This window comes from Bos indicus x Bos taurus, chromosome 9 (assembly GCF_003369695.1).
Source record: "Bos indicus x Bos taurus breed Angus x Brahman F1 hybrid chromosome 9, Bos_hybrid_MaternalHap_v2.0, whole genome shotgun sequence".
In the NCBI taxonomy this organism is placed as follows: Eukaryota; Metazoa; Chordata; class Mammalia; order Artiodactyla; family Bovidae; genus Bos; species Bos indicus x Bos taurus.
In genome coordinates, this window is record NC_040084.1 from 96,395,226 (window position 1) to 96,422,584 (window position 27,359).

Here is a 27,359-nt window from a genome sequence, read left to right on the forward strand (position 1 = left end):
TCCCTCCCCATACCATCCCTCTGGGTCGTCCCAGTGCACTAGCCCCAAGCATCCAGTATCGTGCATCGAACCTGGACTGGCAACTCGTTTCTTACATGATATTTTACATGTTTCAATGCCATTCTCCCAAATCTTCCCACCCTCTCCCTCTCCCACAGAGTCCATAAGACTGTTCTATACATCAGTGTCTCTTTTGCTGTCTCGTACACAGGGTTATTGTTACCATCTTTCTAAATTCCATATATATGCGTTAGTATACTGTATTTATGTTTTTCCTTCTGGCTTACTTCACTCTGTATAATAGGCTCCAGTTTCATCCACCTCATTAGAACTGATTCAAATGTATTCTTTTTAATGGCTGAGTAATACTCCATTGTGTATATGTACCACAGCTTTCTTATCCATTCATTTGCTGATGGACATCTAGGTTGCTTCCATGTCCTGGCTATTATAAACAGTGCTGCGATGAACACTGGGGTACACGTGTCTCTTTCCCTTCTGGTTTCCTCAGTGTGTATGCCCAGCAGTGGGATTGCTGGATCATAAGGCAGTTCTATTTCCAGTGTTTTAAGGAATCTCCACACTGTTCTCCATAGTGGCTGTACTAGTTTGCATTCCCACCAATAGTGTAAGAGGGTTCCCTTTTCTCCACACCCTCTCCAGCATTTATTATTTGTAGACTTTTGGATCGCAGCCATTCTGACTGGTGTGAAATGGTACCTCATAGTGGTTTTGATTTGTATTTCTCTGATAATGAGTGATGTTGAGCATCTTTTCATGTGTTTGTTAGCCATCTGTATGTCTTTGGAGAAATGTCTGTTTAGTTCTTTGGCCCATTTTTTGATTGGGTCGTTTATTTTTCTGGAGTTGAGCTGTAGGAGTTGCTTGTATATTTTTGAGATTAGTTGTTTGTCGGTTGCTTCATTTGCTATTATTTTCTCCCATTCTGAAGGCTGTCTTTTCACCTTGCTAATAGTTTGCTTTGATGTGCAGAAGCTTCTTAATATTCCAGGTCTACATAAATGACATTCTCCCCTTATAGGGATTGCAAAGGAATTGTTGCGGAGCGTAAACGACCTTTGATTGCTAGGGCGGGGGTCTAAGCGATCCTTAACCCTAGGGGATCAAATAAATACAAGATGAAACACCTGTGGGCAGGCAGGTGCGCTGCCTGCCGGGGCTGGTGGGCGCGCGCGCGGGGGCTGTGCGTTTCTTCACTCCGCCCCCCCCGCCCCGCTCTCCGCGAGCCCTTTAAGGCGCCGGCGCGGCGCTTGCGTGTAAGTGCGAGGCGACGCGTGGCCGCACTCACTGGGCGCCCTCCGCCGAGCTGCTGCGTGGCCATGGACATAGGCGCCGATGAGTTTGAGCAGAGCCTCCCTCTGCTGCAGGAGCTCGTCCTGGGTGCGGACTTCGTGGGTAAGGCCCCGGGATCCCAGGCTTTGGCGCCGGAGCCGGCTGGCCGGCGCTCCTGGGGAGGGTATGGTTCTCGGGCCAGACCGGGCGGGAGAGGTGAGGCCCCAGCCGGGTGGTCTCCAGGCCACAGGAGACTCAAGCAGGGCTCCTCGGAAGGACAGTGGGACTCCTCAAGTTTGGGCAGTGGGATGTTGGTCAGCAGTTCCATTCGTAGCCCCCGTGTAGTCCAGGTGGAATGGGGTGGCCTGGCATCCTCGCTTTGGCTCCCTGTTTTCCTTTCTCGACCTCACCTGGCTTCTCGAGTGCCAAGAAGGTGAGCCAGTGCTTTTGCTACCTGCAGCGTTTATAGCATGAAGAGCCTTGCGATGGTCTGTGCCTGGGGACTCTTTTTTTTTTTTTTTTTTGCCTTCCCTGCAGGTCTGGACATAGAGTTCACGGGCCTTCGTTCTAACCTGTCTGGGCCCCAGCAGATCAGGTAAAGCTAAAGCTGCCTTAGAGCTGGGCTGGAAAGCCTCTTTTGTGCCCTGGTTGGCCAGCATTACTTAGTAGCGGGCACCCTGTTGGCAGCAGCTGGGCAGGACAGCTTTTTGGGGGGGGGGGGGGTTGCGGACCTGGCTGGCTTTCCACAAAAGGCAGGTTCCCTAGTTGTTGTAACAAGGAAAGCGCTGCCCTGGTTGAGAGCTGCTAACCCAGCGTGGAGGCTGCTGCCTTGATAGCATCTCTTTGCCTCTGGACTGAGACGTCTGTTTTTCTCACAGTCTGTTTGACTTGCCATCAGAGTGGTATCTAAAGACCCGTCAGAGTGTTCAGCAGTTCACCATCTGTCAGATCGGTGAGTTTAACCTTCAGCTGTTTGTTTTGAGTTATTGAAAAAAACCTTTTTTTTATTGTCTCTGTGTTTCCTACTGGTAAAACCTCTTTGGCGCCGTTCTGAGACACTGGCTGTCATTTTGCATGCTCGTTTGGTGTTTGGCCATGTCTTGCCTGAGAGACCTAACTCTTCAGAATAAGTAGAAACTTGATCTCCATGCCGGAATCAACATTGAGGCACTTGGACCATCTTCCAGGGGAAAGTGTATGTTTTCTTTAAGCAAAAATCATACATAGCAAGATTATACTATAAATATGTTGTTCTGCATATCCCCCCCCGCCCCCGCAAATAGAGCTTTTTCTATATCAGCTTATACAGATTTCCGGTTCAGTTAAAAAAATTTTTTTTTTAATTGGAGGAAATTACTTTAAATATTGCATTGGTGTCTGCCATACATCACCATGAATCAGCCATAGGTATACGAATGTCCCCTCCGTCTTAAATCTCCCACCCCATCCCTCTAGGTTTTCACGGAGCACCTGATTTCAGCTCCCTGTATCATGCAGCAAATTTCCACTGGCTGTCTACTTTACATGTGGTAATTTATTTGTTTAGCACTCCTAACTCTGTGTATGGTTTGGCTCTATCTCCTAATGATGAATGCTTTGGTTGCCATTTGTATGTGATGAAACAAGGTTGCATTGACTGTCTTAGCTCTTATATATTACTGTGCAGTCCTGAGTGTATGTGTTTGGTGTACTTGTAAAAGACCAAAGTAAATATTTTAGGTTTTGTGGGTCATATGGTCTACATATGAAGTTACAACAACTCAGTGCTGCCTTTGTTAATGAGGAATCAGCTGTAGTTAATACATAAATGAATTGAGCATGGCTGTATTTCAGTAAAACTGTTTAAAAAAAAAACAGGTCCTGAGATATTTTACTGATTGTTGCTTTTCCTGTGAATGAGTAACACCTGTGTGTGTTCGCTGTCTGTCTGCTGTTTTCTTATTTATTTGTCCTTTGCTGTTTTCTTATTTATTTTTGGATGCTGGATCTTCATTGTGCGGGAGGGCTTTCTCTAGTTGCAGTGCCCTGGGCTGCTCTTTGTGCATCCTTTGGAGCGTAGGATGCTCTTGTTGCAGAGCACGGGCTTTTAGTTGCCCGAGGCATGTGGAATCTTCCAAGACCAGGGACCAAACCCATGACCCCTGCATCAGCCTGCAGTTTCTTATCCACTGTATCATGAGGGAAGTCCTGCTGTTTTTCTGTTGTGATTGTGTTTAATTGTGAGACCTCTTTGAAAGTATGGGAAACAGCACTTGAATACGTTCGTATTGTTTCCCCCTTCTTCAAAGTCTTTTACTTTTGATCTTTTTAACAACACAAACATTTAAAAATTGTTCAAATGTGTAAATCTTCATAGATTTTAGTGTCTCTTGTTTTAAAACTATAAAAGTGTCTTGTAAAGCAACTATACTGCAATAAAAATTAATAAACTAAAAACTAATAAAACTGTAAGTGTCAATATTCTGTGTTTGAACAGCCATTTACAGTTATTTCAGGAATTTGTGTGAATTACAGTTTGACGGTTCTCATGTTTTGACTCTTTCCCTTCCTCCCTTCATTCCTTTCTTCCTTCCTTTGTTTCTTTTTTAGAATTTATCCTAAAGCCTATGTAGTAACTTTGGGTGTAAAGAACTGACTCCTGATTTGATACTCAGAGAGGCAAGAACCCCATTCCAGTGCTAGAGGGGATATGTGCAGGACGTTTTTTGAGTTAGCTTCCGGTAGCTTTTCTCTTGGCATTCATTCTGTCCACCATCACTCTTCTAGGATTGTCTGTGTTCTCCAGTATTGAAGGCGAGTCGAACAAGTATGTATAAAGACCTTTGGCGAAACACCTGGCTCTCGCCTGTTTCTCTTCTCCACCTGCTCCCCCTTCAAATTCTGCTTCAGGCTCTGACCCCTTTGGCCCTGGATGCCCCACAGTCTCCCTGCTCCCGGGCCCGCCACCCCGCCTCCCCTGCAGACGCCGGCTGGCCCTTCAAGTCTCTCAAAGCAGCACCGTCCCTGGGGGCTCTCCCAGCACCCCCTGGACCGTCAGTGCCCCTTGCCACGCGTCCTTCACTCCTGTGTGTTTCTTCAGGATTGCAGTCAGCAGTGTTACAATGAGGGGGACGCAGCTCCCAGGCCCCAGCGGCCAGAAAGGATGTGAATGGCACCCCCCTCTCTCAGTGGGGGTCAGACTGTGTGCCTTTGTTCACTGGCCCCCAGCACCAGTCATAGTACTTGAAACACAGCTGGCATTCAAATACAGCGAACCCTTGAATAACACAGGGTTTGAACTGCCTGAGCCCACTTACACTCACTAAATACACACTGTGGTACTGTACGCCCCACAGTGGGGTCTGTGGGTGCAGAGGGCCTGTGGCTGGACCCAGGGCAGGCTCTAAAGTATACTCAGATGTCTGGCTGTAAGAACAGCTGGTGCCCCTAACCCCCATGTTGTTCAGGGGTCAGCTGGACTTCTCAAGGGGAAGGAGGAGCCCACTAGGAAGCCTGCTCCATGAGCCAGAATTTTAAGTGTTTTCTGTCTTTTTCTCCTTCTGTTTGTTTTTGTTGCTAGGTATGTAGCTCATTCATGTAACTTCTTCCTCTTCCCTACGACATTTGGGGTTTTGGACTCAGAGTTCTCTTTCCAGGCTTCCAGTGTTCAGTTTTTGAACCAGTATGGCTTCGACTATAACAAGGTATGGCCTGGGAGGAGGGGGCCCAGAGGGTTGAGGGGCCGGGTGTCCACCTGGTCCCAGTCCGCTTCCTGTCGCCCTTCTGACTTGTCCACGTACAAGCGGACGACAAAGGTTTCTTTCTGTGCTGTCACACAGATGATGCCACTGACTCGTTTCCTGGTCTCTCCCTGTCTTTAGTTTCTCAAAAATGGGATCCCCTATATGAACGAAGAACAGGAGAAGAAAATTAAGCACAACATTCTGACTGGGAACTGGAAAGTTCGCAGGTAAAGCCCGCTTCTCCGGGTGCTCTGTAGGTTTCTTTGTTGCTGCTGTGTTTCTGGCTTTGCTGGACGTGGTAACCTCACACTGTCCCCTTAAGCTGGGCTCAGCCACACATGACAGCCCGGAGTGCTGGTATGCCGTTCCTATGCCTGAGATCAGAAACCTCTCACTGCATAGCGTGGGATGAAGGGGCAAAAGAACTGACTCTTAACTTGGTCCTCAAAGAGGCAGGAACTCCATTCCAGTGCTAGAGGGGGAAAATGGCTCTGTGGGACTTCCTGTGAGAGCCTTAGGGTTTTTCAAGGCAGGTCACAGGTAACCTTGACCATGTGGCCCTGTAGCTCAGCTTGGTCATGTTGCCCCATGAGTTTGATCTGTGTGTTCCCCGAGGGCAGGGTCTCTGCCTTGTCTCTCTGGCCTCCAGTGCCTGTTGTTGTATGTTAACCCAGTCGTGCTGTGGGGCTTGGGCCAGGCCTGCTCAGTGGCCTTGTGCGCTGGAAGGAGCCGCCACCTGGGCCCAGGTCTGCTGAGCATTGTGCGGTTCTGAGCCAATCCTTTAAGTTCCTTGGGTTTTCGATTCTTTGCCTTTATCGGTGAGAGGGTTAAATTAGACAGCTTTTAATTCTGGAATGTTATGATTGTCTGGTCCAAATCATTATGTAACGTTGGAATTTTATCCTTGTTCTTGGTTTTATATAAAAATACTGCTTTGGAAGGGAAAAGCAACTTGAATTTTTAATCTTCTGTTATGTTCAAATGTTCGAGAAAAGGCTTTCCTTTTCTCCATGTGACACAGTGTTCTTGTATATCTAACACAGGAAAAGATGTACTTACCAAAGTTCCTTTCTTTTCCATTCTTCACCAGATGGTGCTTTTCCACCTCTGAGAGGGGCACTGAGGAGACGGACCCGATAGGCTCCCTTAGTGTTGGTTGTCTCCCAGCCCCTTCCCCCCACAGGCCGGTCAGCGGGAGGGGGGCGTGCCCCTGTGGACAGACCCGAGGGTGGAGGCCAGGTGTTTGGTTTCCTCTTGCGACACAAGACTCGGAAAAGAAATGGTCTTTCTGGGGTCCGTTTTCTTGCCAGGATCACAGGGTGAAAACGGGCGCCTTCAGAATCCCCTCCCGCATTAGTGTTGTCTCACGTGCCCATTTTCAGCTCTCTGGACAAAGACCAGATCAAGGTGGTGATTGACGAGGTGACGCGCTGGCTGGACCTGGCGGAGGAAGGGGACTGGATGACCCTCCCTGGTATTGCTGGTAGGCAGGGGCGGCCCCCCGACCTGGGAGCAGGAACTGTCACCTGTGGGGAGCATCCCTTCTCCTCCGGTGGACCCTGGGTGTCGGCTCAGCAGACACGTGGTCCCTGTGATTAGATGGAGCTCTGACCTCGGGTGGGAGGTTGGGGGGCTGTCCACCTGTTCTGAATTTTAAGGTTGAGGAAGTCAGGTTCCGCTCAGCACCATCCTTTTCATCCCAATCCTTAGTGCCCCTTGGACTCTTTCTTTATTTCCGTTAATCTCTGAATGTTTCCCCCACAGTTCAGTGTGGGGTTGCTGCCCTACATTAGCAGTTCTCAGCCTTGGTCATTGGACCCCAGGGGTTGCTGAGACCCTTTCCACGGGGTCCATGAGGTCAGAATGGTTCTGAAAACATGGTTTGGCTGCTGCTTGCTGCTGTCCTTGTGCCATCTGCACTGGCGGTCCCGCAGCCCCTGTGAGTGATGCCCCTGGCGCCTCCGCACAGGTGGCGTGGGAGCATCTGGCCGCACAGCACTCATGTTCTTTGTTGCCACTTCCAGTTTAAAAAAATTCTGACTGAAGAACCTTGTGAGTGAAATAATAATTCTTAGTTTTATTAAATTTCAACATTTCATTGCTCGTCTTTTACAACGTTCTGTGCATCAATAGAAGTATGGAAGAAATAAATGTGCGTGAAATGTGGCTGCTGCTTCCTGCAGTACAGTGGTTACCTCAAGGAAAAGCACTTGGGCAGGATTTTGTGTTGAGAGCTGAGTTAGCTGCCTTCTATTTTTTTTTAATTTTTTTTTTAAGGAAAGTAATTTTTTTTTTCTTGGCCATGCTGTGAGGCTTGTGGGATCTTAGTCACCTGAGCAGGAATTGAACCTTAAACCTTTGGCAGTGAAAGCAAGGAACCCTAATCACTGGACTGCCAGGGAATTCCCCAAAGGAATATAATTTTCACTTGAAGGAACTGACTGGTTGTTTTGATGTGGGTATTTTCAGTCACCTTCTCAAGTGAAAAAAGTAAGCCTTGTCTTCAGGAAGACTAACCCCTAGTGTTTAGTAGAGATGAGATTTGAGCTTTCAGTCAGAAACTGAAATTTGAGATTTCATCTCTCACGGTTAGCTCGACAGCTTTATGAGACTTTCTGATGAGATCAGTGGCCACATGTACGAGTGTGTCTTGATGGCATCTCATGATATGTGAGCATGTGGAAAGTGGTGTGTATAATCAGGAAACCAACATTCTCCAGATAACCAGTGCGTGGCGTCACACAATCATAGGCAAAAGTGTAATGGGTTTATTATTTTTCAAACCTTACAGTTTTTAGTGTCATGTGTATGGTTTTAATTTCTGACATGGTGGACATCAAGACCTGTAACCCACACACACAAAGGCTCTTTGGGGTCCTCCGTTTGAGAGTGGCCCTGAGATCAGAGACTCAGAGAAAGCTGCCCTGGTTCATGCTGGGCCGCCCCCGTCACTCGGCCTGGGGACAGCGAAGAGCTGTCTTCCCACGTGCTTCCTCCATCTCTCTGCTGCTGCTGCCTGCGAGGCTTCTCCTGAGGGGAGGGTGAGCTGCCCTGCCAGCGTCTCTGGTGGTTCCGTGCAAGCCTTGTTTCCTTGCTGCAGGCTTCCAGGCCTTCGAGGTCCAGCTCGTACTGAGGAAGGCCCTCCCTGACATCTGGACGGTGCTGAGAGACCAAGGGGTGAGTTCCCACCTGGAGGGGCCAGCCCCCATCATTTCTGTCTCATTTGGCCAAATTGGGCCTCTGTGAAAGGCTTCTTCCCCCACTCCTTCCCGTTTGACATGAGGGACCACTTCTTTGGCCCCATTCCCGGGATGCTCCATGCTAAGTCCCTTCAGTCATGTCCGACTCTTTGCGACCACATGGACTGTAGGCCAGGCTCCTCTGTCCTTGGGATTCTCCAGGCAGGAATACTGGAATGGGTTGCCATTTCCTCCTCCAGGGGATTTTCCCGACCCATGGAAAATGGGGATGGAAACTGTGTCTCTTACGTCTCCTGCATTGGCAGGCGAGTTCTTTACCACCAGCGCCACCTGGGAACCCCAGAGAGGGCTTGGGGCGTCTGCCTGGTGGCTCAGTGGTAAAGGGTCCACCTGCCATCGCAGGAGACATGGGTTTGATTCCTGGTCCGGCAAGATCCCACCTGCCACTGCAGAGCCTAAACCCATGCACCAGCGGTGGAGCCTGGGAGCATTCCCAGGATGCGGGAGCTTGTCTCCTCCTCTTGCGCTCAGGTGATCGTGAAGAAGGTGAGTACGCAGCACCGCTGGTATCTTGAGACCACCTCCTGTGATCGAGAGAGCTGCTGGAAGGAGAAGATTCTTCTCTCTGCAAGGGGCTTTTCTGTGTTTTTCCAGATGCTGGTGAAAGCCCGGAAGGTAGGGAGAGAATTCTCTTTCCTTGGTCTTTTTGCAGTGTTTTGTATCTGACTGTAGAGACAAATGAGTCCTTCAACAGTAAACTCAGATTCCTTAAAATGAGTGGTTTCTTTTTGTTAACTAACTTTGTGGATCTAACCTTGTTTTACAAAGTCATGATAGACTAATTTGGGGAAAGACTGTCCCTGTGAAATATTACCATTCCCTTGCTCCTTTCGTGCACACAGGCATTTCAATACAAATTGACTTAAAACTGCTTGGGGACCGCGTGTGTCTGCTTCACAGCTTAGATCCCAATGTGGCTGGGGCCTCAAGTCCCTCTGACCCACTGGTTTGCCTTTCTAGCATTTGAGCAGTCCGGCTGCCTTTCACGGGAGTGGATTGCGTGTGGGGATGGAATTACCATGTCATCAGAATGCAGTGGGTTCTAAAGCTACACCCTTTGGCAGAGACAGCAGTTAGTCTACAGCGTTTGTTTTATTTTTAAAATTTCATTTCTCTCACCTGTCGATTTCCTCCAAGTAGCCCTTAGTGGGACATAACATGATGATGGATCTGCTGCATCTCCATGAGAAGTTCTTCAGACCTCTCCCAGGTAGGGCCGATCCATCCTTCTCCTTCCTCTGACTCAGCTTGCCATCGGGCAGGGGGGTGGGCCCGGCTTTGTGCTCCTGAGCAGCCCCTACAGGCATCGGGTTTCCAGAGAGGTCCGGCGCATCTGTGCCTGTTACTGTTTTCCTGGAACTAGGTGACTTTCTCGGAGAAGGCAATGTCAACCCACTCCAGTACTCTTGCCTGGAAAATCCCATGGACAGAGGAGCCTGGAAGGCTGCAGTCCATGGGGTCGCTGAGTCGGACACGACTGAGTGACTTCACTTTCACTTTTCACTTTCATGCACTGGAGAAGGAAATGGCAACCCACTCCAATGTTCTTACCTGGAGAATCCCAGGGACGGGGGAGCCTGGTGGGCTGCCATCTATGGGGTCGCACAGAGTCGGGCACAACTGAAGCGACTTAGCAGCAGCAGCAGGTGACTTTCTCAGGGAGAAAAACTTATATTTGATTGATACTCCCCACCCCCCACCCCCGCATTACAGAAGTTGTTCAGTCTCACTGTAAAACTTAGTGAAATCAGAGATGTGCAGGAAAAACAAACTTGCCTTTAATCATGGCTGTAATTCTTACACTTTTTGCTTTTTCTTCTGTTTTGACTTTTCCATGGGCTTCCCGGGTGTCGCATTGGTAAAGTGCCTGCCAGCCAATGCAGGAGATGTAAGAGACCTGGGCTTCATCCCTGGGTTGGGAAGATCCCCTGGAGGAGGAAATGGCAACCCACTCCAGTATTCTTGCCTAGAGAATGCCATTGATGGAGGACCCTGGTGGGCTGTAGTCCATAGGGTCACAAAGAGTCGGTCGCACACACACACACATAATCTTAATTTGCTTTTTCCTTTGTTTTGGCTTTTACATATTTGACCACACAGTGTATTTTATTCCGTTTGGCTTTTTTTCCACTCACCCAAAGCATTTATTTATGTCCTTAACTTGAAATCATTTCAGTGGCCATACGGTACTGTCTAATGGCTGTCCCGGTCTTTTCCATGACGGATGCTGTTGGACACACTGCAGTGTGATGGAGTGTTAACAGCATGCATTCAAGAGTCATGCTTGAATCCTCATTCCATCCCTTGTTACACATGATCCTGAGCAAGTTACTTTAATGTAGCTGTTCTGTTTCCTTGTCTGTAAAATGGGGATGATCATAGTATCAGAATTGGGGATTAAATGAACTAACATTGCTCAGAGAACACTATTCTGCTGTTCAGTCGCTCAGTCATATCCCACTTTCTGCACCTCCATGAGCTGTGGCACACCAGGCTTGCCTGTCCTCCACTGTCTCCCAGAGTTTGTTCAAGCTCATGTTCATTGAGTCAATGATGCCATCCAACCGTCTTATCCTCTGTCACCCCCTTCTCCCGCCCTCAGTCTTTCCCAGCATCAAGGTCTTTTCCAGTGAGTCGGCTCTTTGCATCAGGTGGTCAAGGCATTAGAAAACACTAGCATAGCTGGAAAGGGGTGAACAGTTTCCCTGAGATTTTTCTAGGAAATGAATTAATAAAACACCTCAGTTTGAGCATCTTGAGAGATTTGGGGAAGAATTAAGTGTCAAATAATCACTTCCCCCAAACTAAGCAGACAGGCAAACAAAGAAATTGCTGAAACAAAAGCTATGGCAGAAAGGCCCCTGGAGGCGACCGGCTGGCCCCATGGAGAGAGCTGTGCAGGTGCTGGGGGTGGTGAGTGGCCCAGGGCGGGGCAGGCAATCCTCTCACCTTGTGGGGGTCCAGAGTTAATGCCCCAAACTGGGAGACCACTGAGCAGCATAAGCTTTGTTTAGAAGTGGTGGGAGTACACACCAAAGGAAAAAATTGAAGATCACTGCCGTCAGGGAATAGGAAATGGGAGGTTAATGAGGAGAGGGTGAGAAGAGAGATTTTGGTTTGTTGGTTTTGCAGTGAGCCTCTTTAAAAGGTATGTGGTATAATTTTGACAGATACGCAAATTATAGGTGATTTTTATCAAGGCACTTACAATTTTTAACTTACTGGATTTTTCTCTGAACAGTTATTTACAGATTTCACATTTGCCTTTTCAGTAATCTCTTTCTCCCTTTTACCATTGACTACAACTTTGCAAACTGCATTAACTAAGGTTGGTTATAGACAATAGGCTGAATTTAATGGAAAACTGTTCGACTTCTGCTGTAACAAAGGGTAATGTCAGGTTGGTTTAAGATTCAGAAATCCTTAATGATGAGGAGCAAGGATGTTTTCAATTCCTGTTTTGTTTTATTTGCTTTAGTAACCAGTGTTGGTGATAAGCTAGATTGGAGAATTTCTTCCATTTTTACCGTGAACTCACTTCTGACTACCTGGGTCTTTCCCTTCAGAAAGCTACGATGAGTTTAAGCTGAATATCCACAACCTATTTCCTGTTCTCATTGACACCAAGAATGTGACAAAGGATATCTGGAAGGTAATTAAACTCCTTTGGGAAAGGAACACTTCATTAGTCCCAGGAACATTTAGCTTTCTCACTCTTTTCAGAAATTGTTTCATGAACCCTTTTCTCATATTTTATAGCCAGTATTGGTTTTTTAATTTGACTACCTGTGAGTCATATTGGCTTATATGTGATCTTTTTTTCTTTCCCTCCTTCAAGTTCTCATGCTTTGACTTATTGCTGTCTAGTTCATGGGCTTATTTAGATGGGTCAACAGAACAACTTATTCTAGAGCTTGGTAGATACCTTGTGTGTGTTTCAATGTGCTTAAAAGTTGTCAGGGTTGGGGGGCAGGGATCCCGCTTGAAAAATTTTACAGAGCATTCGGGTCAAGGAATTTCAACTCAGATAACAAAATCACCTGAGAAGGTGAATATTGATACCTGGGCCACACCTTTAGCTCCTCTGGTGTGGAGGGGCTGGGAGCAGCATTTCTCCAGCTGCCAGGTGACTTCTGTGGTGCGGCTGGGGTTGTGCACTGCCCATGGAGAAGAGAAGCACCCAGCTAGTTAAGATCCTGCTTAAAAGTTAAACTGAGTGTTCTAAATAAAGCCTTAAGCTGACGCCACAGAACTGGGACTGGGTTACTTGGTACGTCTTTGCCCAGGGACACACTTACTGCTCGTACCTATATTTGCAGCTCTGACGGTGTGCTGTGATGCTGCCCGTCTCTACGTAACTGAGTCATAGGGCAAAGTGGGGAGGACGTGGGGGCTGATCTGAGGGAGTGAAGATAAGGTGAACTCTAGGACTTGGTGACCTGGCAGGTCCTTAGACTGCCCAGCGACCATATGAGTCCCTGGCCACAGTTTGATGCCATGGAGTCCTTAAACACTTGTCTTTGAGGGAAGATGGTATGAGTTGTTTGTGGCAGTGTTTGGTTTTTTTTACTGGAGGACAATTGCTTTACAATATTATGTTGGTATCTGCCATACATCAACATAAATCAGCCACAGGTATACATATGTCTCCTCCTCTTGAGTCTCCTTTCCACCTCTTACCCCATCTCACTCCTCTAGGTTGTCAGAGGGCACCGGGTTGAGCCCCCTGGGTCCACAGCAAATTCCCACTGGCTATCTGTTTTACATACGGTAATACATATGTTTCCACGCTACTCTCCCGATTTGTTGTGCCCTCTCCTTCCCACACTGTGCACCAGCTGTTTTCTCAGTCTGCATCTCCTTTGCTGCCCTGCATATATGTTCATCAGTACCATCCTTCTAGATTCCACATGTATGTGCTAATATACAGTATTTGTCTTTCTCTTGCTGGCTGAGTGGAGTAGATGTAGATTCATCTACCTCATTAGAACTGACTCATGAATTTCTTTTTTATAGCTGAGTAATATTCCATTGTATATATGTATGTGGCAGTTTTTTTCTAGGCTGGGTTATCAGGTCCCAACCAAGTACACTAGGTACTCTGTCATTCACAGTTAAGGAATAAGGACCAGGTGTGCGTGAAGAGGACCTGGAGTTTTCAAGGTCTTTTAATGGCCACTTGGTAATACCCGAGGTGCTCGCATGCTCAGTCGTGCTCAACTCTTTGTAACCTTGTGGACTGGAGCCCACCAGCCCCTCCTGTCCATGGGATTCTCCATGCAAGAATACTGGAGTGTGGATAGCCATATCCTCCTTCAGGGGGTCTTCCCAAACCAGGGACTGAACCCTCGTTTCCCGCACTGTAGGCGGACTCTACCACTGAGCCAGCCACCTGGGAAGTCCATTAAGCAGAGAGGAAACAAAACCTCAAATGTCTTACTCTCCCTCATTTGTTTTCCATAATTACAGGAACTCAATTTCCCAAGGGTTTCAAATCTCTCAGAAGTTTATGAAGTCCTGAACAGGTAAGGAGGCTGTTTTCGGGGGGTGCTTAGAGAGCAGGGGTTCCCAGCTGGGCCAGTTTTGTTCCCTAGGGCACCTTTGGCAGCACCGAGACATTTCGGTTGTTTCAGCTCAGGGAGCTCCTGGCACCTCGTGAGCAGAGGCCAGGATGCACAGGAGAACCTTCAACACAAAGAATTCTCCAGTCCCAGATGTCACTGGTGCTGAGCTGAGGAACCCTGTTCTAGAGGGGAGGGGGCCTGGGAGGGGACTTAGAGCTGTTTGATTTCAGTTCAGTTGCTCAGTTGTGTCTGACTCTTTGCGACCCCATGAACCATGGTGCTTTCTGTTTGGCCAGGGTTTTATTTCTCTTGTGATCTGTTTGATTGATGGAGTGATAAGCTCCATGGGAACAGGTTTTATTCTTCCTTTGCACTCTTTCCTTTGGGCCTAAACAGTGCGAGGCACAGTAGGTGCACATTAAACTTCTGAGCTACTGAATGAACCTGGTACCTGGTCAAGTTCCTGATCTTTCCACGGGAATAGCAGTCCAGTTTTCCCTCATGCCTGGCCATACCGCGGACATGTGCCTGTGGGAACGTGTTGTCTGCAAGGAGGAGGCTGGGGTCTGCTCTGCCGGCTCCTCCCTCCCCAGCTGGTGTCTTTCCCCATCCTTCACCAGCTCCCGGAGCTTGCTCAGCCCAAGTCCATTGAGTCAGTGATGCCATCCAACCATCTCATCCTCTATCATCCCCTTCTCCTCCTGCCCTCAATCTTCCCCAGCATCAGGGTCTTTTCCAGTGAGTTGGTTCTTTGCATCAGGTGGCCAAAGTATTGGAGCTTCAGCTTCAGCATCAGTCCTTCCAATGAACATTCAGGACTGATTTCCTTTAGGATGGACAGGTTGGATCTCCTAGCAGTCCAAGGGATTCTCAAGAGTCTTCTCCAACACCACAACTCAAAAGCATTAATTCTTGAGCACCCAGCTTTCTTTATGATCCAGCTCTCACATCCGTACATGACTACTGGAAAAGCCATAGTTGACTAGATGGACCTTTGTCGGCCAAGTAATGTCTCTGCTTTTTAATACTCTGCCTAGGTTTGGGGCGCGGAGGGTGGCTGGGGGCAGTTGCAGGTGGGACCTCTTAGGGAAGAAGCTGTCTCTGTTGGTCACCGTCGTCCAGCCACGCCCATGAGTGCCTGGCCCGGTCCCCAGTGGTCTCTTACGAGTTTCCAGGAGGTGCTCTTTCCTCTACTCACAGCATCACTTACTTGAGATGTGACAGTGTCCTCTGGCCTCTTATGCTTCATCTTTTTTTCCTTTCTCACACGGACCTCCTGGTCCTTGTGAAGCCAGAGGCGGGAATCTTTCAGCGTCCCCTCCTCGCCTGCAGACGCGTCTGCGGTGTTGTCACCTTCAGCACCCTCTCTCCCGTCACATCGGATCCCCTCCAGTGTCCTGCAGGGCAGGAAGGGCTGTCCTCCCACGGCCTGCCCGCCCTCCTGGCCCCACCCCTTCCCTCCTCGCCTCGCCCTCCGTGACACCCCTCCACCACCCCCCCGCCTTACCTCGCCCCTTCCCTCATCGGCCCCTCCCCCTCCCTCCTGGGCCCCCACCCCTTCCCTCCTCACCCCCGTCCCCTGCCCTCCTCACCCTCACCGCCTGCAAAGTCCCAGCCCCTCCCTCTGTCTGTCCCTCGGCTTCAGCATCCCTTCTTCTAGCTCAGAAAGCATGACGCTCTCCTTGGTCCCCACCCCTCCACCGCGGTCCTTGTCCTTCTTGTTACAGCAAGTCTGTTCAGAGGCCCCGCCTCCGCCCTGGTGCCCTGAGGCCAGTTGTCTTCTCTCCACGGCACTCTGTTTCCCCATCTGGTGGGAGGATGCACAGAGGCGTTTGGACCAGGGCGTGGCAGGGGTGGGGGGGGGGCGGGTAAGGGGAACCCCTCGCTGGCATCTGACGCAGTGGGCACCCCTCCCGCTTCCCTTCAGTTGAGCCCTCTCCTGGATCTCTTATGGTGAGGGTTTTCCTCTCTCTTCTGCGTGCTCCCCTGTGGTCCCTCCACTCTTGAGGGCCCCTCCGCAGCTCTCTTCTTCCTCCTGACCGTGCCCCTGGGTGACTGAGTCCACCTCGTCAGCCTCAGCAACCGCTTCTGTCCCACCGGGGCTCCAGACTCCTGCTTGCTGTCCTTGGTGGTTCCTGCCCCAGGAGGCCTGCAGGCACCTTCTCGGCCCCCCTGCCCCCCTGTCCATCCATCAAGCCTGCTGCTGTCGAGTTGCTGCAGCAACTTCTGCCGCCCCAGCGCCGGGCTGACAGCATCTGTGCGGGCGCTGAATCTAGACCTCTTGGGCTTAAACCCCAGCTTTGCGGCTCGCTGGCTTTGTGCGTGAGCTTGAGAACGGCTTAACCTCTGCATGCCTCAGTGTTACCACCTGAAGAGAGGGGGTCATTGCACAGAACACCCACGCTGGCCCTGAGGGTTACACGAGCTCGCACGTGGGAGGGGAGCTGGGGCGTGCCCTGCGTGTCCTACCTGGTAGCTGGTTGTCCCTGACCTACTTTATTTCTTGTGCTGAGTGATCACCACTGGAGTGATCTTCTACAACGTGAATTCGACTGGATCCTGTTTGTCTTCTGTGGTTCTTGACGCCCCCATGCATCACCCGAGCTCTTTCCCGAGCCCCTGCTTTCACCGCGGGCTGCGGCCACACTCAGGTTTCGGCGTCACAGGTCGGGGCTCGCCCTTTGCGTCGTGTCTCCGCCTGCTCTTCTGTCGGCCCCAACACCTGGTGCCACCCGCTGTCCACTCAGCCCCACTGATTTCCTGGGCTCAAGGCTTCCTGGAAGACCAGCACCGTGGGCACTGCATTCCTCGGGTGCGCTGGACAGTAAGGCCCCGAGGGCAGAGCCGGCCCGGAGTTGGTCCTGGCGCCTTCCTGGGGTCACACGTCTGGTAGATGCTCAGAAAGATGCAGGTGGAGCTTCTCACATTGCTGTTCTTTCCTCTGTCCTGTTGCCGGGTTAATGAGACCCATCTGCCCATGCCTAGATCCCTGGTTTTTGTCTGCTTAAATTTTACATTCTATTAGAAGCACAGTTTGTTGTGATTTATGTCTATACACACATGTGTACAGTCACGTCTGACTCATTATGACCCCATGGACTAGAGCCCACCAGGTTCCTCCGTCCATGGAATTCTCCAGGCAAGAATACTGGAGTGGGTTGCCATTTCTTTCTCCAGGGGATCTTCCCAACCCAGGGACTGAACCCCCGTTTCTTGTGTCTCCTGCAACCACAGGCAGGTTCTTTCCCAACTTCGCCCCCTAGTCCCAGTACGGAGGGCACTTTTGGTTAACTCAAGAGGGTGAAGGGCACACAGAGGGACCGTTTTCAGCGAACGTTCTTTACCTTTCTTCTCTCCTAGTGACTTGAACCCTACCAAGAACTCTGGGCCGGTGATCATTCACGCCAGCAGGTGTGAGAAGTACGGTAGGTCCCCTGGGCCGGGCTCCCACGTGGTCAGCGTGGCTTGGAGGTGCTGGCGCTCAGGCCAGTCCCCACGTGGAGGTGTGGGGGGGGCCAGGTGGGGCTTCTCCAGCGCCCTGTCCATGTTGTAACCCCTCCCTCAAAAGGAGCAGTCACAGGGGCCATGAGTCTGTTGGGAAGTCCTCTGCTTCCTGCTTCCATGGGTCCTCTTGCCACCATGTGTGTGAGGGGGACTAGGTCAGGGTGGCATGAAGCTGGGACAAGGGTCATGGTCTCTGGAGGAATAGCCGTGGGTGTGTTGTGTGTGCATGGCCGACGTGGGTGTGTACCTGGGGGACCTGGGGGCGTGCCCTCTCCCAGGCTGCGTTCTAATGGCTGTCCTCGTGCTTCTGGGGAAACCCTGCAGTGGAGACCAAGTACCCCCACGAAGCGGCATACGACGCCTTCCTGTGCGGGTCAGGTGAGCGCCGCCGCCCCCTTCCAAAGTTGGGGGTGGCTTGCGTCTTCTTTGCAATAATCCCCCACTGTCCCTGGGCACCCCCCGCCCCATTTACTTCCAGGTGGGCGGCCCCTTGGAAGTAAAGCCTGAGTTTGCGTATCACGATAAGGTGGGCGGGTGTGCCTTGGTGTCTGTCACGTTGCTAGCTTCTTCTCTTCCAGTTCTGTTGAAAGTGGCGCACCTGCTCCTGTGGAAGGTACACAGGTGAGTGTCGCTCTCATCCTGTGACCGGTCCGTGGTCAGGGGTGAGCCAGGGCCGCGGGGCGCCCACGCTCTCCCAGAGGAGGAGGATGCGTGTTGTGTAAACAACATGTTCATGAGCAGCGGGCAGCTCGCCTCCATGGGTGGGCTTCCCCCCTGACCCCTGGGCTGGTCCCTGCCCTCCTGCCTCTTGTCCCAGCCTTGGGAAAAGTCCCTGTCAGGCCAGGCCGTGGGTGAGGCTCGGGTCCCAGTGCTGTGTGCCCGCTCCATCTGTTACCCTCCTGTTTCCTCATACCGTGTGAATCACAGTGAGCTGAGAAAACAGAGCTGATCCGGGGGACAGATAATCCGTGCCGGGTTCACAGTCGGGCTGGGGGAGAGGGCAGGGACTTGGACTAAGGCACCTGCAGGGGAGGTTCTTAAAACCCCAGACTGGAATCGGAGCCGCGCATTCTCAGGGCCTCAGCCTCCCTGCAGGGCCCTGCTCGTGGGCACCAGCTGCACGTGTGCCTCACGCTCAGCAGCACCACCCTTGCCGCACACGTGTGCCTGGTAGGATACAGCATGCCCGGGGCAGGAGCCGAACAAAGTTGTGTTCTCTGGGGCTGACCTAAAAGTTTTCAGACTGTACCCTGTTCATCTGGGTATTGCCTGCACTTGTCCATTTTGGCAGAGGGTACCATACTGGCAACCCACTCCAATATTCTCACCTGGAGAATCCCATGGGCAGAGGAACCTGGCGTGCCATGGTCCATAGGGTCGCAGAGAGCTGGACATGACTGAAGCGACTAAGCACGCATGCACTGTACATAGAAATAGCCTGTGACACGCCGGTGTGAAGCTTGTAACTTGAGATGTTGATAGCTTAAGAAATCCACCCCCTCCCTGCCCCCATCTCTGTCTTCCCTGCACCCTGACAGCGGGGAGCAGTGGAGCCTTTTGGTGCCCTGGTATCTGGGCCTTGCCTCCTTCATTTCTTTTACTCCTCACCACCTAACCACCCTCCTTGGTGTAGAGGGGTTCCGCGGCAGCCCAGGCCCTCCTGACCCCATGGCTCCTACTTTCTCGGACGTGTGGCGGGGGCTGGTGACAGAACCAGGCTGTGGGGGGAGGGACGGTCCTTTGGACAAAGTGGGGGGTGATGCCCTCTCGAGGGGCGACAGAAGGGACCTTCCTCTCATTCTCTGACCTGTGGCTGGTGCTCGTCAGCCCAGAGGTGTTCACCGAAGTGTTGCCAGCAGATGGTGACCCCTGGACGCTCCCCCTGGGCTGGGGCTATGCTGAGAGCTCGCTGGTTGTGAGGGGGACATCCAGCAACAGGAGCCCTAGAGCTTGCAAGGAGGGGTAGGAGGGTGGTGTCGGGCAGCGCAGTCCCGCTGTCCCCAGGCCCCAGCTGCGGCCGAGGGCTGGGCACGGCGCCCGTAGGCTGAGCACCACGGCGTTTTCCGCCCTCGCAGCGCTGTTCCCATCCCCGAGCCCAGCTTCCCGCTCTACCTGGACGTGCTGGCTCCCTACGTGAACCAGGTGAATCTTATCCGAGCCGGGGTCCCCAAAATCGTAAGTAGACTTCACTCTGCCCTTTGTAGGGGAGGGGGACAGGCTCGTGCTAGGATGCAGCATGCTCCTCTGGGCTCTCTAGGGCTTCTGACAGGAGCCAGACTCAGAGTCGAGAAGGGTGCTCACACTGAGCCTGTTATTTTCTTTCTCGTGCTTCCATGCCAGAAGCAAGGTGACCTCGCTTGTTCCTTCTTTCTCTCCCACCACCACCACCCCTGGCAGACAGGGCCTTTCCTAGTTTCTCTTTCAGGATGTTCAAGCTGGGTGGGTGGTCAGTCCGTAGGAGCTGTGGGAAATCTCTTCTCCTCCCTGCCTTCTAGAACAAGCTGGGTGGGTGGTCCGTCCATAGGAGCTGTGGGAAATCGCTTCTGCTTCCCCTCCCTGTCTTCTAGAACTTTGCGGGCCCAGACTCCCCTAGCATCCGCCCCCCCATCCTCATCCTCACCGTCAGGAAGTGGCCTGGGGTCAGCGAGCAGCAGGTCTACCGCGAGTTTCAGAACCTCTGCAAATTTGACGTCAGGAGGCTCACGCGGAGCCAGTTCCTGCTCATGACCAATAAGTTCAAGGAGTAGGTGCCTGGGCTCTCGGCCCGCCCCGCCCCCGGGAGCAGGCCAGGCCCCCGCGTCCCTGACTGTGCCCTTCCCTTGGCAGCACGCGGAGCATCCTGAAGGAGTACAGGTGCCACCCGACACTGCGGATCTCCCTGTACCGCTACTGGAGACACTCCCCGGACATCAACTGCCTGCTGCAGTAAGTGGCCAGCACGGAGCCTGCCTCGCGGGGCTGGTGGTCCCCGAGCGGGGCGAGTCGACACGGCTTGCTGGCTGGAGTGTGTTGTAAAGGGGTCGTAGACCCATAGACCCGTAGAGCACTGTGGACCTCTTTGCGACCCCCATGGACTGTAGCCCACCAGGCTCCTCCATCCATAGGATTTTCCAGGCAAGGGTACTGGAGTGGGTTGCCATTTCCTTCTCCAGGGGATTTTCCCAACCCAAGGGTCAAACCCAGGTCTCCTGCATTGCAGGCAGATGCTTTACCATCTGAGCCACTAAGGAAGCCTCTCCTGTAGGGAATAGCAGATTATTACTCGAGCATCTGCAATGCAGTGGCAACCCACTCCAGTATTCTTGCCTAGAGAATCCTGTGGACGGAGGAGCCTGGTGGGCTGCTGTCCATGGGGTCGCACAGAGTCGGACACGACTGAAGCGACTTAGTATGCATGCGTGCATTGGAGAAGGAAGTGTCAACCCATTCCAGTATTCCTGCCTGGACAATCCCAGGGACAGAGGAACCTGGTGGGCTGCCATCTGTGGGGTCACACAGAGTCGGACACGACTGAAGTGACTTAGCAGTAGCAGCAGCAGCAGCAGCAGCAGACAATGAACAGGTGAATTGCATGGTCTGGTAGGTGATGAAAGAGAAATGAGCAGGGTCAGGAGGCAAGAGCGGTGGCCTGAGGGGAGGTTGCTCTTTGAAGGGGAAGATGGGGGCCCTTGTCGAAGACTGGCCAGGAGGGGAAGGGAGTGAGCCAAGCACACGGACAGTGGAGGGACCAGCATCCGTCCAAGCAGAGGGGGTGGTGGAGAGGGGGGCCCTCAAGTGGGGCCTCCTAGTGTTGTCGAGGGGCAGCGAGAAGCCACTGAGACAGGACGGAAGGGGCAGGAGGCGAGGCCGCAGAGGCTGGCAGGTCCCAATGGAGCGGAGGGCGCTGGGTGAGGACTGGGCGAAGCTGGGTCTCCATCGATAGTCCTGGCAGAGCAGTGGCGCATCGCTCCTCACTAAGACACTGGGGGACACAGGGCAGGAGTCGTCAGGAAGCCAGGCCACCTGGACACACGGTTCCATTGCAGCTTGTGCCCCTCGGTGACAGAGGGGTGATGGGGGTGGTGGAGCTGGGAGCCGACAGACAGGAGCAAGGTCAAGTTTAAATCCAGGGTCTGGCGCCTGAGCAACTGGGAAGATGGGACTGCTCTTGACTGAGCTTCAAAGGTTTCGGATTCCCGTTAGGGGCCAGATCCACTGAAAACCACGTCGTCATCGTTGTCTAGTTGGCATAAAAACTCCTTCTATGTCAACCGCATGGTGGTGGTGGAGTCGCTCAGTCGTGTCCGACTCTTGCAACCCCATAGACTGTAGCCTTCCAGGCTCTTCTGCCCGTGGAATTTTCCAGGCAAGAATACTGCCATGGGTTGCCATTCCCTTCTCTGTGCAAGCCACACCGTTGGCATATAAGTAAGTTCTTTATGTTATAATCCCAAGAAACTATTAGCTGTGGCTTGTGTATGCATTAATACTACTTGTTGTCTGCTTATAAATTAAACTTTTCTTGTTTTGAAGTGAGATGTCTTTTTTTGTAGATGTCATATGATTAAGATATCATATTTGTAGATGTTCCTTTTGAGCATCTACATATATGAAATTTGAGAAACGTTAAATAATATAACCATGGGAAAATAACCTGCAGAGATGGAAGCCTGAGCAAATGTTTCGATAATAGGCAAAGAAACTAGCAAAACAGGCAAGATATTTTGGTGACAACTAAATTTAAATGAAATCTTCATACAAAATCCCATTAAAATAAATGCTGAAAATTCTGGAGAGAGCAAAAACTCTTGGCTGCTCAGAAGTCCATTTGCCTCTCCTCCTCCAACGTAAGCCACTAGGGAAGATGCCCTCTGCGTCCCAGGGCTGGTCCAGCCTCGAGAAAACGTGGGCTCCAGAGGCACACAGAAAGAACATGCCATCCGGGCAAGCGGAGGTGGGAAGGGAGAGGGGGCAGAGCCCGCGCCAGCCTCACCCGCTGGGTGCAGCCGGGGCCTCCGCGCGGGCCAGGCTGCTGACCCGGGTCCTTGTCTTGCAGAGTCTGCAGCGTCATTACCACCTGGGCCTTCATTGCATTTCTCCTGGGAGGAGCTGGCCTGTGAGGGCAGCGAGGCCGCCTGCAGCTCCGTCCTGTCTGCACGTGACCCCCGTAGGGCTGTTTGCCTCACATCCTCCGTGCAAGTGGATCGGTACCGTCCCCACAGGGAACTGTGTTCTGGTTTCAACGTGAAAAAGTCTGTAAATATTATCACCGATAAGTCCTTTGTTTGTGGCCCAAACGTTTCTTTCTATAAACGACTGAGGAGAAGTAACGTCTCCTGGGCGTTTAAGCTCACGTTCCAGAGCATCTTCTGAACAGACAGCTAGGCATCCAGCGGAGCTGGCCACTGAGCGAGCCAAAGGCTCTGTTATTTCTGGCAGAGAAATCATTAGCCAATCGGTTGACAGGGATTTAGGCCTTAGAAATGGCCTACGTTTTAGTAAAGGGGAAAAGTAAAGCCAAGTGTCCATGTGCACAGGTGTTGATCTGTTTTTATTTATTTTGGAGTTTCTCTTTGGGGTTTTTTGGTTTGTTTGTTTTCTGGGTCAAAAATAGTTTTTACTGAGGAGAAAAGACTCCAGCCTACAAATGTGCTACTTGTAGTTAAAATTTTATATGTTTAAGTTGCAGAATATAGTATTTCATAGGTTAGAACAGAGAACAGTTAATATCAGAATCATGGAAAATGCCATGCAGAACAAGTAAATAGGACTTCGTATTGTTAGGTTTGTGTAGCTCAACTCTAGTGAGTGTAAAGGTAGGTTGATTTTCCTTATTCATCTGTTCACTGATTCAGCAAATATTTACTGAACTTCTATGATGCCTAAGATGTTAGAACATGTCTTTTGGATGTTTATGGTAATAGTCATTTAGTTTTTGTTTTTTAATTAGGTTGCCATTTATAAAATCATACACGGCCCCTGATGTTTTGCTAAGAAGCTTCCCCTCGGATAAATAGGGGTAGAGCAGACTACGGTTTTATGGTCCATGTTTGAGATAAACATTATAAACCATAAAGCATTAATACTCACTTTGGAAACAAAGTGACCTGTAGCACAGGTGTGTGCCCCGAAACAGGTAGAATCAGATTCTTTTCTTTCCTCAGCAGTGACGTGCACGTCACTTGGCCTTATCAGGAGCTGTTCTCTGTTGGGGGTTGAACTTGGCTGGGCTGTGTGCTCAGCCTTGAACTTGACTTCATTATTCAGCAAAGCCTTGAGCTCTGTGCAAAAGAGGTTTTTTCCTCTGTAAAAGCAGAAGTGTTAAGAGATGGCAGTCACCCAGAAGAAGAGTTTGGAAGCTGCCATTCTGGAACTCCCCTGTCGTCCTGGGGTGTGAGTGACACGCTGACTGATGGGCTGCTGTCCCTACAGCCTTCCGGGCAGCTCTTGTGTTCAGACCAGTGAAAGGCTTCCCTCGGTCGGGGGAAGGGGGCTTTGTCCATCTGTCCACACAGCGTCTTAGGGGAATTTTTTTCTTTTTTTAATTTATTTGGCCGCACCAGGTCTTAACTGTGGCATGCAGGGAGTCTTAGTTGGCAGCATGTGGGATATCGTTCTCTGACCAGGGATCGAACCCGGGCACCCTGCATTGATAGCACTGAGTCTTAGCCACTGGACCACCATGGAACTCCTGGGGGATTTTGTTTTGTTTTTGTCTTCCTATTGGATATTCCTTTGTGTATGCTGTGGAAAATTCCCACTGTTTATGGGCTTTTGGGACCCTGTCTCATGGATGTGAGCCGTGCAGTCAGTAAGCAAACCTGGGAAGTGAAAACAGATTTCTCAGCTGAGCCTGTGCAGTGGCCATGTTGACCTCCTGGTGTCAGGGCGCTGAGCGCTAAGCTGTCTTAGTTCTGGAGCAAGAGACCCTGTAGTTGTTTTATCAGATGTTACCCATTTGCTCTTTAACTCTTTGTCTCTTCATAAGTTGTTCCGGAGTCCGTGCTAAGGGTGCCCTCACCAGGGCCTCTGTGCTGCAGTCAGCGTCCTGCTGTCCATCCGTCCGTGGGGACCCCGGCTGGCCGCATGGTCTGCTTTCCCTCCTGGAGGAGGCTTTGGTGGTGGGTTCTGAGCTGCTCAACCCATGACCTCGATCTGCTTCTGTTTATTAACTTCCCTGAGGATTCTCCACGGGTGCCGCGCTGGAGGTGCCGAGTCCAGGAAGCGCCCTTCTCGTACCACCCCCCACCCTGTGTCCCCAGACAGAGCCTCGGGGGCTTGGGGGGCAGCTCTGGGGCTCCTGCCCTCGCTCTCTCCTCAGCTCAGCTAGTTCTTCACGTCGGTGCATCTTGTGCCGTGCCTTCCCCGTCATCAAAGGAAAGAACCAAAGTGAGAAACAGATAAAGCAGACTCTCCCCTCCAGTCTGTGTGTACATGAGTGTGTGTGTCTCACGTCTTCCATTGTTTCCCTGTCTTGGCTGCGGTGAATAATGCTGCAGGAAACGGTGGGTGTGCATATCTCTCTTTGATGGTTTGTTTTCATTTCCTTTGGATATATACCCAGAGGTGGGACTGCTGGATCATATGGTAGTTTCATTTTTAATTTTTTGAGAAACCTCGATGTCGTCCTCCATAGTGACTGAACCAGTTTACAGTCCCACCAGTCGTGCACATGGGTTGCCTTTTCCCCACAGCTTTGCCAATACTCAACTTGCAACCTGTCGTCGTCTTGATAATAGCCATTCTTACAGATGTGAGTTTATCTCATTGTCTCATTGTGGGTTTGTTTGTTTGATTTTTTTTTTTTTTGGCTGTGCCACTGGCTTGTAGGGTCTTAGTTCACTGATCAGGGATTGAACCCAGGCCCTGGCGGTGAAAGCGCCAAGTCCTGAACCCCAACCCCTGGACCGACAAGGGGATTCTCTCACTGTGGGTGGTTTTGATTTGCATTTCTCTGACATGGCTCAGTGGTGAAGAACCCACCTGCCATGCAGAAGGTGTAGGTTCAATCCCTGGGTTAGGAAAATCCTCTGGAGAAGGAAATAGCAACCCACTCCCAGTATTCTTGCCTAGGAAATCCTGTGGCCAGAAGACAGAGGTGGGCCACAGTCCACGGGGTCGCAGAGGAGTCCGTCACAACTTGGCGCCTCAGCAACAACAAACAGCAACAATTAGTGACGCTGAGCACCTCTCATGTACCTGTTGGTCATTTGAACGTCTTCATTGGAAAAATGTCTATTTGGTTTCTCTGCCTGTTTTAAAATTGGACTGTTTGTTTTTTTCTTCATTGAATTATGTCAGTTCTTTATATACTTTGGGGTGTTAACCCCTTATCTGATACAGATTTCCCCCACTCTCTGAAAGCAGAGCTTTCCTGTGAAACCTTCTGAAAGCCCCAATGGAGCAAAGTGAAGAAGCAGTTACCTGAGGACACATGTTGCTTGTAAAATGTCCAGATGGATGGGGATAAAGCACAGATGCTCAGAGACAGTGAGGACCATAGAGTGGGGTGCCAAGGTGCTAGAGTGTAGCTCCTGGGGAAGGAGCCTGGTAACGCCAGTCTTGCTCTTGAGGTGACGCTGCCCCTAGGACGTCTTGCTGCAAAACAAATACTGAACACTGTCTCTGCTTTTTATCTTTTTCCATAAAAATGAAAAACTTGATTCCTTTCAGCTAGGAATATCAGGTACTAATGTAGGCCTTTTGAAAAAGCAAAGTGGCTTAAAACCAAAAGTGGGGGAGATCTCTCCATGGTTGTGCAGCTCTTTCTCCCATTCTGCAGGCTGCCTTTTTGTTGTGTTGATTGTCCATTTTGCAGCGCAGAAACGTTTAAATGTGATGTAGTCCCACGTGTTAATTTTTTTTTTTCCTCTTTGTGCTTTTGGTGTCATATCCTAAAATCATTGCCAAGAGCAATGTTGAGAGGCTTCCTCCTTATATTTTTCTCCTAGGAATTTGATAGTTTCAGGTCTTAGGTTTAAGTCTGAGCCCTCTCAAGTTACTTTTTGTGTGTGGTGTAAGATAAGGGGTTCATTTCATTTTTCTACTGTATTCAGTTTTCCTAACACCTTTTGTTGAGACAACCCCTTCCTCATTATATGTTCTTGGCTCCCTTAAGAAATATTAGTTGACCGTATTATAAGATCTTAATTTTATCTTTATCATTCATTATAAGAACTCATGCAAGTCCTCTAGAATGTTTTATGTAATTAAGAAGGGTAAGGAACTTTCCTGGCAGTACAGTGGTTGAAACTGTGCATCTGCTGCAGGGGGCCCAGGTTCGATCCCTGATCAGAGCACTAAGATCCCGCATGGCACAGCCCCAAAAAAGGGGCAAAAAAACAAAGTAGTGAATATTTATGGATGGACATTTCTTACAATTTCGTGTCTATAGGACTTCACTGGGTACCCCCCCTTCTCCTTGCAGCAATGTAACTGCTGTGGAAACAGGACGATATTAATATTCTTACAGATCAGAGCAGACAGGGGTCCCCATGAGAACTGGGGATGAGAAGGCAGGGGACTAATGTACAACCAGAACTGTGGGCTTATTTGGCCACGTAGAGTCTTATTTACCTGAAGACCTGAAAACTCCACTTTCCACTCGTGGAAGAAATGAGCTAGTCTTACCTTTAAGATCGCCACATGCTAGTTTTGATCCAGATACTCTGCTTTTGTGTCTTCCAATAAATACGATGTGTGAACTTTCTAATCTGTTTTGTGCAGTATTTTGTTTAAGTCCTCCAGCATCCACATTTGCCTTGAAGATCATTCTGAACTTTCTGGTTGTTGCTGGTGTCAGCGCTCTGATCTCTACTTGACCTTTGGAACAAGTTCAAGGGCAGAGACCCACAAAGCTGAAGGAGCGGTGTGGGTGATGGCTAAATATTGTGACGTTATCTTGGGCAGAAAACAAAGGAATGTCATTAAAATCCCTTTGAGTGCTGCCTCGTAGAAATTCAGAATGTCTGTCATGACTTTAAAAAACAGCCTGTTTAATTTGGGGAGATGGCTCAGTGGGTGAAGAATCCGCTTGC

At 50.5% G+C, this 27,359-nt stretch overlaps 1 protein-coding gene across 4 annotated transcripts; it reads left to right on the forward strand.

Moving 5' to 3' along the window:
• Window positions 1-924: 924 nt before the first annotated feature.
• Window positions 925-27,034, forward strand: PNLDC1 (PARN like, ribonuclease domain containing 1). Of its 4 annotated transcripts, none has more exons than XR_003512702.1 (19): window positions 925-1,416; window positions 1,831-1,888; window positions 2,172-2,245; window positions 4,060-4,099; window positions 4,853-4,976; window positions 5,154-5,242; window positions 6,398-6,498; window positions 8,116-8,192; window positions 8,747-8,761; window positions 8,870-8,890; window positions 9,416-9,485; window positions 11,842-11,927; window positions 13,745-13,800; window positions 17,200-17,264; window positions 17,668-17,721; window positions 17,922-17,964; window positions 19,419-20,086; window positions 20,170-20,268; window positions 22,379-22,589. XR_003512702.1 is itself a non-coding variant. In XM_027551973.1 (19 exons), exons 1-19 carry the CDS (start codon window positions 1,140-1,142, stop codon window positions 22,440-22,442), a joined length of 1,797 nt encoding a protein of 598 aa, XP_027407774.1. In that variant the 5' UTR covers window positions 925-1,139; the 3' UTR covers window positions 22,443-22,589. The 4 variants fall into 4 exon arrangements, 2 of the variants coding, with proteins under 2 accessions (XP_027407774.1, XP_027407775.1); XM_027551973.1 differs by having other exon boundaries at window positions 8,747-8,890; window positions 19,419-19,518; window positions 19,911-20,086; XR_003512701.1 differs by having other exon boundaries at window positions 8,747-8,890.
• Window positions 27,035-27,359: the final 325 nt, after the last annotated feature.

Coding starts and splice junctions, on each gene's coding strand:
- PNLDC1 (XM_027551973.1), top strand. CDS start 1,140: ATGAAACACCTGTGGGCAGGCAGGTGCGCTGCCTGCCGGGGCTGGTGG. Junction 8,891..9,415: donor TGCTGGTGAAAGCCCGGAAG/GTAGGGAGAGAA, acceptor TCCTCCAAGTAG/CCCTTAGTGGGACATAACAT. Junction 17,965..19,418: donor CTCCTGTGGAAGGTACACAG/GTGAGTGTCGCT, acceptor CCGCCCTCGCAG/CGCTGTTCCCATCCCCGAGC.